Source organism: Apaloderma vittatum, unplaced genomic scaffold (assembly GCF_000703405.1).
Source record: "Apaloderma vittatum isolate BGI_N311 unplaced genomic scaffold, ASM70340v1 scaffold3192, whole genome shotgun sequence".
Lineage (NCBI taxonomy): Eukaryota > Metazoa > Chordata > Aves > Trogoniformes > Trogonidae > Apaloderma > Apaloderma vittatum.
This window is the reverse complement of record NW_009705111.1, coordinates 1-9,672: the sequence shown is the minus strand read 5'-3', so window position 1 is coordinate 9,672 and position 9,672 is coordinate 1. Positions and strand designations below refer to the sequence as shown.

Below are 9,672 nucleotides of genomic sequence, written 5' to 3'. Positions count from 1 at the left end.
AGGTTCAAAAACAGACCTGAAATGGCACTGAGAGCTCTCTCCCCTGCCACTGCTGAAGCAGTATGTTTTCCTCTCAAATTGAAACTTAAGAGATGCACTTTGCTTAGAAAATTATCTTGGGAAAACACATTGTATTTTTAAAGTGAAATAGTTGGAACTGGCATGTAATTCTGTTGTATTTTTTTGTGATACAAAGTTCTTCTACATCCTTGTTTCAGACACTTTCTACATTTCCCTAAAAATACGTTAAGAGCCAAACCGCATCATTTTTATAAGAGAAATCTTCAGCAGTATTTGTAAGTTCCATGATCTTTTCTGCTAACTTATTTAATGAGGCCAGCATGAACATTTTTCCTATGTGATTTTTTCTAATAGCACCTGCTTCCTTTGTGAAAATACCACACAAAACAAAACAACTCCCCAACTCCCCTCACTTTGTTTACAATAATTCCTAAGTATTTGTCTCTTTTAATTTAAAAAACACAAGAAGAAAAAAAAATTCTAATCACAACCTGCCCTCAGTAACCCCTAAAAGAAGCAGTAAAATATATTTTGAACCATGCGGTTAGAGATGAATAATGTTTTATCAAACCAAGTCAATCATTGTAGATGAAGTCTCTGGTTAACAATAATAAGCAACTAGCACCAGCAATCCAGATGTCTGATTAAAGTATTAATAGGGACTCTCCTTAACCAGAGTGTGTTACTCCTTAACCTCCAGCTCAGAGCTCTCCCTGCAGCTCACGCAACATCACTGCTGACACCAGACTTGGAGCACTCAGAGGTCTTCCTGCAAATTATTTTTCTACTAGTTGTAAGAAGTTATTCCACTCTGAGTACTTCTTCTACCTGTGAAAGCAACTACAACTTCAAATCAGCAAGACTGTTCTTATACTAGCTGGGAAGTTATTTATGCCTCTTAGGTCATCAATGTAAGCCACAGAAATCAACATGTAAGAGTGAGCGAATCAAACCAATGTATTAGTAATTTGTTTTAGTAGCTTTTCCTCCAACTACAGGAAATAGTAATTAAACAAACCTGAAGCAATTAAAAGTGCTACTGTGCTGGGTTTATTGGGGTTTTTTTTGCATTTGCTATTTTAATCACCAACAGAAAATACTGGCTTTGTATAAATATTACTGACACAAATTTAAAATAAATTTATTTAATATGATCAATTTGCTCAAAAGAGATTATACGTATCTTAAGAAAGGTACTACAAAAGGAGGCTGAGGGGAGACCTTCTAGCTCTCTACAGCCACTTGAAAGGAGGTTGTAGTGAGGCGGGGGTCGGTCTGTTCTCCCTAGTGGAGAGTGATAGGACAAGGGGAAATGGCCTGAAGTTGCACCAGGGGAGATTCAGGTTGGATATTAGGAAGAATGTCTTTACTGAGAGGGTGGTCAGGCACTGGAACAGCCTGGCAGGGGAGATGGTTGAGTCACCATCTCTGGAGGTGTTTAAGAGACAGGTAGATGTTGTGCTGAGGGACATGATTTAGGGATCTTGATAGGGCTAGGACAAAGGTTGAACCTGATGATCTTGAATATTTCTTTCAACCAAAACTATTCTATGATTCTATGACTCTACAACTTACTGTCCTTAGGAACTGTAAAAATTTAATTTAGGTATTGAGGGGAGAAGCTCAAATTACAGATACTTATGGCTTAATCCTCAAATGATAAAAGTAGATGCTACTCTTCTAGAAATTTTCACTACCTCTTAAACGGTCATTGGGATGAACGTAATAATGAAAATTCTTAAACATTTTCTAGGATATTGAAGCCCTTCTATAGATGCACATTTTCAGCTTGCCATATGCCAGAGGTAATAAGAAGCACTTTATTTACCTATAACAAGCCCCTAAGATTTCAGATGCAGAGCAGTAAATTATGCCTTAGGCAGTTAAAACTTCTGCACAGGCATGTGCTGATTGTGTTGCCATTCTATATCTGTATCATTTTCACTGAAGTTCTTGTTGCAAAGCTACTACAAAGTCTCTTTTTAAAAGGCATATTACTAAACCCCAAGCACTCAACCTCAGCTCACCTCAAACGCTTTTTAAAAAAGACTAAGCTAAAGAAACATGAGTTGAATGCTTAATCCATCAAACACCTAAGGCAGGGAGTCCTTCAGCAAAACAAAAACCCCATGAATCTTTCTGCACACCAGCACCAAATTACTTGAAATACAGGAAGGAAATAAATAGAAACATCAGGCTCCAAATCTCCTTTAAAACCTGAATGGAAGGAAATTTCACTTCTAACATCGCTAATATCACTTGCAATAGCAGAAGTACCTCTCTGATTAGCTATGTTTTCCTTATGTCCCACCTAAAATTTCCTACTCTGTCTTGTCCTATTTTCTCTGAAGAGGCAAAAAAGTATCTTTATCAACTCACTCTTTGCACAACTATAACATTTGTCTATTACTTCAATTACTAAACCCACTGTTCTTTTAACCTTCACTTGGAATCATATTTTATATAACTGCACAACCATTACTGCAACCTTCTGCAATCCCTCCAGTCTCTGTCTACATTCTTCTCAAAGCTCATCATCCAAAAACTGAGGACACTTCTCCAAACTGCAGCCTTGGCATACCCAAACCAGCAGAAAAATAGTCTGTCCTTGATATTCACCACCTCTCGTGATGTATCAAGCTTCACAGTGGTAAGGTGCATTTATTTTCTAAAGCACTGTAACATCACTATCGCCTTCATCTGGCTGCCTAACCAACCACTCTTCCACCCTCAATTTGTACTTCTAATTGCTGTACCATTGCACCAAGTTTCACCTCATCAATTTTAGATCCTTTGGAATTCTGACTTTGTCACTCATAATTCTTCTACCTACTCCTAGCAATGGTCTGTCTACTGTTTTTAAGCATATATATATACAGATATTAATTATTGAGCAACAGAGATTCTACCAAAACTGAATTGTCTACCTACTTTTCCTTCTTGCTTTATTTGCATTTCACCCACAAGCTTTTTTCAAATGCCCTAGAGCAGGCAGTTCATCTCCTTTCTTTACAGTTGTGGAAGTCTTTCCTTTTCCCTGTCAGGAATTCCTACAACAGCCAAACCAATGTCATCAACATGAGAGAAATATACATATGGCTTTGGGTTATGGATTAAAGTTTTTCAAATATTGTTGTGCATAAGACAGGGAAACTACATCAGTTTCTGGTTAATTAAATGTGTAAATATTAGGATTAACATCTTTTTGCTACTAAAAATAAGATAGCAAAAATCTTAAGTTTTTATCTGAATCAGCAGATACTGAGATAGATTTCTCAGCCTGGGCAAGGAAATGTGAGGATTACCTACAGAGCTAAAAATGCATGAAAGTGATTAACTGCCCAATATATGTCCTGCAGCCAGGGAGAGCCTCAGCAAGCAATTTCAGCTGAGAAATAAAATAAGAGTGAAATTAGGTAAAGCGTGAAAGGGTAGCTAAGAGTAAATTAAATTAAGCTAATACTGAAAGGATAGCTGATGCTACCCTTACTACTATTTATTTACTACCACATTTAGGATTTCTGAACTGTCATCTCTTCTCAGGGTTCTCACTCTCACACCTCTTGGTTGGAATAAGAACATCTCATCCAGGACTCAATTCTGCCTAATACAGGGCTTGCATTTCCAATTCCTCCTGGCAATATCTCCAGACTGCTTTTCCTTACCATTTAGATAGCCTAAGGAACACTACCTTTTGGTCTTCTACTGTTTCTCCTCCTGGCTGTTTTCATAATCCAGAAAGTTCTTCCAATAGAGGAAAGTAGCCTCCCCTGAGAAATGAGCCGGGAATTAAGTCCTGTGCAGATAACCCTGCAGATGCAATTACCCACCCTGCAAGTAACCTTAAATCAGCTCTTCAGTTGCCTTCTAGCACTGTGGGACTATATATCACATTACTGGAAATTGCTTTAGGACCGTGCAACGAACAATATCAGGTTGAAAGTTAATCAGTTAAAAATACATACTAGAGTTATTTATTTTTTAAACTTTTTACAGTGCAATGCAAGAAGGAGTGGCTCATCAGATGACTGGAGCAGTCTTCCTTCTAAACCAGTAGTTCAGGAGACCACACTGTTTCACTTTAAACTCACTTTAAGTTTTTTGTAGCGGTTTTCAGTCACCGTAACTGCTAGAATTTTAATCAGGGTCTTAACAGCTTTGAATAAATAGGTGCCCTTTTCCATATGCTTCCCATAAACGAAAGCCTGAATTCTAGAGCCTGGCTTTGCAGTGGTGGGTGAATTCCACAGCTGTGGGATCATGGAATACAAGGGGCCCAATTATACAAAGCAAGAATCAGTTCTGGTAGATGATTAAAAGCTAAGATGAAGCTGAAGAGTTTAAGACCCACAAAAACTAGTTCTTGCCTGTCAACTCCAATAGAATGAACATTATTTACGTGTTGAAATCTTGAAAGAAGGTTCAAATCAACCACAACATAATGAAAAAAAAAAAAAGGGAGGGGTCATGCCTCATCAGGAATTTTTTTGCTGCAAGGGAAGTTTGCAAGTCCCTCAGTGTTGCTTTTTTAGGCTCCCCATTAATAAGACACTGTGGGTACTTATGTATTAAAATATTAGAGCCACACACATAAAAGCTGGATTATCTCAAGTCTTCTCTACTTGTGTGTACTAGACTGAGAAAGCAACTTGGGATCATGACTTCAAGCCTGAGTCCCACAGCAGCAGCAGGTACGGTGCCACACAGCCTCTGTGCAGCACAGTTCTTCACAAAAGCGTGTGTGGACCCAGCCATGCAGAGACCCCTTCTCTCTGTGACAGCACAAAGCTTTAGCTTTGCCTCTCTTCCAGTGGGTGCTGCTGGCCCCTTCAGCCAAACTAGTGCCCACAAAGGTCTAGATTAACTTCCCAGCTCTGCGACAGATCTCCAAGACTTTGCCATGTTATTTAAATCCTGACCCAGCAAAACACTTCAGCACAAATGCACCATATTCATGGCTACAGACTAGACCAAATGCAAGGTCTGCTCTAACTGCTCTCCTAGAGGAAACACACTTCTACGTCTCCAGTCTGTAAGACAGGCATAGAAAATGGTAACACATACATCCTTGAACTCATAAAATCAGCTATCATCTTTGACACTGTATGCATAGTGTCTGTGTCTAGAAAAAACACAGGGCACTTGCTCGGAGTTTCTTAATAATGCAAACAACCAACAGCATTATCAGTAGCCATTTCCATACTATGAAAAAAGGATTTAACTTTCTTGGCTCTGACTGAAATTACAATGTACAAGCTACGTGCTAAACTTAATGGCTTCAATCAGCAGTTACTAAACAACTTAAGCTCCAAAAAACAGAAATTAACCTAGTGGTGATGACAGCTACATACTTAGTGGTATGTCCCCATAAATACTGTCATAAGGGAAAACAAGAAAAAAGATGCACTTCACATTCAAAAAAGATTAAGCAAGAGCACCCCTGGACTAACATGACTTATTTGTTAACACATTTTTCAATTGTGTAACAATCCCTTCCGTCTGGATCCTGCTTAGAGTAAAAATAGAACCTAAATCAGTTTTTCACTTGCTTACTACCTTAAGAAAAAAACCATTTCAGTGCTGAAAGAATACACACAATATTTTTATGGACACATTGGAGTATATATTAGGAGCTGCTTAACACATATCAGATTGCTTTCTAGTAATAACCACACAAACACACACAGAGGAGAAAGGAAAAGAAAAACCCAACCAATGAACCACAACAAAAAACCCCCCACAACTGGAATTATATACTCCATGATATGGTTTAAAAATTTCAAACAAGCACTAACCATCATATTTCCCAAGCTAAGCAGGAACTGCTGTTCTTTGTCTGTAACTTCATATATACTGCTTCCATTTTTATGATTAAAAAGTTTAGGAGCCTTGTGCACACAATAAGAATGGAGAAACAGCTTTCTATTAAAAGCACTACTGTGCATTTGCAATTGTTTCAGAGATCACTTACCCTGAGAACCAAAATAATGCCACAGAATCTTGTAAGACACTGCAGGTTTTCATGACCCCATAACCTTGGGTTATAAAAGGTTTTACCAGTCTAGATTCTGCAACTGGTCTCTTTCTACAATTACGAATTTTGATAGCATTTCTCAACCGAGAAAACTCGGTCAGTCTTCCAAACAACCTGGTTGCTCTTTTCATAGATCAGTGTCCACATTTGTGTACTGTATGAATCCATCCTGTAATTTTATTAAGTGAGTAGTCTCCATAATCAGCAGTTACAGACATCTGGTTGCACTTCAAATTTTATAGAAATCTGAGGTGCCTACCACTTTACCAGAATGTGAATATCTTAAATGTCTTCGTATTCTGCCAGTAAATAAAAATATATGACACTTAGACCAAAATTACATGTGGGACAGAGACATACTTAAGGCAGACAAGCATTTGTACAGTACAGCCAGGAGAAGCTGCAGCCAAGGCTTTGGCATGCTTTGCAAGGCTTCTTTCAAAGCCTCTGTTAAATGTATGCTGCTGCATTGTAATAAAAAAAGAGTAGTAAAGATAACTTACAGGAGGTCCAGTTTCCCCCTTTGGACCTCTGACACTTCCCATTTCAAACATTTTGTCAAGATCTTCATAGTCATAAGCATAATTATCAATACCAATTTCATAACTGTTTTCTGTGTGATAAGTCTCATCAGCATCAAATGCACCTTCCTGCCCTGGACTAAGTTGATTATCCAGAGAGAGGTCAGCAGGCAAACTGTACAGGCTTGTATTGAAGATTTGCTGCTTTTTGCTTGGTTCTTCAAAATGCTGTTTTGTTTTGATCATTCCCTTGCTTTTAGTTTTACTCTGTTTTACAGGGGAGACCAGAGAAGGCTCACTTTGTCTGCCTGCGTCTTCTGTGGTATTGTCTAAACTATTTGGACGTGATCCTGTGGGGTTTTTAGTGATGTTTCTTTTTTTGCTCGTCTCCTGCTGATGAAGAGGCAGACTGACGTTCTCCTGGAGTTCTGTTTCAGGCCAAGCTTTGGCCTCTGCAAATGCTGATGCAGAGACATTTCTTGTCTCAAAGTATTCTGGTAAAAAGTGAATCTGAGTAACACCGGTAAAAGGAATGTTTGACGATTCTTGCCTTCTATAAGCTGATACACCTTCTGACTGGTTTTTCTCAGCAATCATCTTCAAAAAAATATCCAGCCCATCTGACACATGCGGATCTCCGAGAGGAGATCGATACGTTTCAGCCTGGCGGCACTGCTGTTTCACATATTTACAATAGTTTGCAGAGGCTTCTGCAGAAGGAATAATATCTAGCTGACATATAACTCCTTCAAAGCTGACAGAGTGGGAGTTCATCCTTCCCAGGGTAAATAAACCATCCAAATCAAAGGTCTCCACATCAGAAAGTACTTCCTTGCTATAGTACTTCTTTCCACACTCAGCGAATATTGAGACAGTCTTGCCTCTGATGTCAATGGCAAATGAATGCCATCGTTCATTATGCACACTGTAATCAAAGTGTACAGACTGCTTCCCTCCAGTGTACACCACTACCTTTCTCGGTAGCAGCTGGACACCAAACTGCAGCCTACTTTTGTTCCTAATACTGAAAAGGAAAGCATTATTTACTCTGTAAGAGTACAACCCAACCAATATGGTGAACTGATGCCCTAGATTTGATGGTATGACTTGAGTGATCGGGGACTCGATATATGCATCACCAGTTAGTACAACTCCTGATACAGTCAGACGAACACCCTGAGGTAACAGAGATGATGTTGAAGGCACCGTTGTCTCCGAGGGCTGTTGAACATCTTTCACAAGGCCTAGATGATGAAGAACATCTATTGCTGTAAAAGAAATAAAAAAAGAATAAAATGATTTGCTTTACAAGCTCATAAATTCAGATCGACGTAAGCAAATGGCATGCACCAGTCTTTCACGTAAATCAAACAAATAATTGAAGCCAGAGCAAAATTTTTGTCTTAAAAGAAAGAAAAAAAAACCAAAACCACACACAGGCCCACATAATGCCCACTGTAGGTTAATTCACTTATGAAACTGAAAAATCCCAATTTGCTGTCTTCAGTCGTTTCACTGTAGTCAACGAACACACTTTGTTAGTTCCTTATTTGTCTGGCTAACCTGACCACTCTTTGAGCAGTTTATTATTACATTTTTTTTTAATTTTAACTTTTTCTTCTGCAAAAGCCTCCTGGAATAAAACCATGCTTTTCCTCTTTATCTGAAAAGTTTAAATGAAAGCATTTGAGGAGAGGGTTTGTTTGTTTTTAAGAAGGGTCAGACTATTTATGACACAATAATACCCCAGGTAATTCAACTGGTACCTAGGGAGAATTGCTATTCTTCCACCAGGGAGCTCTACTCCCACCAAGCAAGGACTCGTGCCATTACAGAGGTGGCTTCAAAGGGAATTATTTTCCGAGTGGGATCACCCTTGATTGTATGTATCTGTGCCAAAGTTAGTCAGACTAAAAAAATCAAAGTATCTTTCCAAGAGGAGATGCAACAGAGTGCATCGCTGCTTCCTTTCCACCCACACCGTTTACTTGTTAGGGCCACAGGTGTGGTGAACTCTGCACAAGCAGCAGTGGTGAGGAGCAAGGAAAGAGCAGAAGTGTCAGGACCCAAGGGGCTGCGCTCCCATCCTCAGGCTCATCCGTCCTCCCAGAGAACGCAAGGCTGCCCAGCAAGGCAGTGGATCAAGAGTGCGCTCCACAGGAGGAGACAGCAGTGGAGGATAAGGAGACAGAGAAACCAGCTGTCCTACTGATTTATGTCTTACAGATTTGGCTTTGGCATGAAACCTGGACATGAGATCTTACAAGGTGGAATGGGCAGTGGTGTTTTCATTGTTGGATTCTCTACTGCCTTGTATAACCTGAGCTTTGTGCTTTAGTCCTTTCACTAGCCTGGACCTTACAGTATCTCCATCTTCTATCTGGCTGAATATTTTCAGATAATGGGTAGAAACACAATTATCTAGGCCTCTAATAAACTGAAATCATATTTGACCTGGGGTAAGAAGTAAAAGCCGTTTTTCTCCTAAAGGGTATATCAATGGCCAAAGATTATCAAATTCATTTGATATTGCTTAAAGTGGGTTTAGGCATGTAGGAGTTGGTGGGCATAAACATAGTCTTCCTTCAGGATGAATATAAAGACGCTGTTAGATCTCTTATGATGAAACAGAAACACTAGAAATGCTTGAACAGGAGCTAAACCACACATCCCCAGCAGCCTTCCTGTACCGTCACAAAGACAGCACTTGTGGCATTGAGTGGTAAAGCTGCTTGCCTGGATGTTTGTGAAAGGTGCTACAAAAATACTGCAGAGACTAAGACTGGGGGGTTGGACTAGATGATCTTTAAAGGTCCTTTCCAGCCCAACACACTGTATGATTTTATGAAAATGCCATCATGAAAATAAGAGACAAGATTGTGCACTGAAATACGTGACATAGGAAAAGGCTGAAGCAGCTACATTTGATTGGGCTGGAGATAGGAAGGTTCAGAAACCTGAAATAACTTCAGTGTTGACCCCGATCCCAGCAGGAAGTAGGACCAGATGAGTTCAAGGTCCCGCTAATTAATTTTGTGGTTTTTCTGTACAAAGGAAAACTGAATCATAGGATCATAGAATCATAGACTGGCCTAG

The 9,672-nt window shown here is 39.4% G+C and overlaps 1 protein-coding gene across 1 annotated transcript in view; it reads right to left on the bottom strand.

The window, feature by feature from the left end:
* LOC104270793 (collagen alpha-1(XXIV) chain-like) overlaps positions 1-7,844 on the bottom strand; it is a gene marked incomplete at both ends in the record, with an annotated part of 64,176 nt that extends 56,332 nt beyond the window's left edge. The window contains 2 exons of the mRNA XM_009865258.1: positions 6,559-6,794; positions 6,876-7,844. Coding sequence (XP_009863560.1) covers positions 6,559-6,794; positions 6,876-7,844 — 1,205 coding nt within the window. The remainder of the gene's footprint in view (positions 1-6,558; positions 6,795-6,875) is intronic.
* Between the last annotated feature and the right edge of the window lie 1,828 nt (positions 7,845-9,672).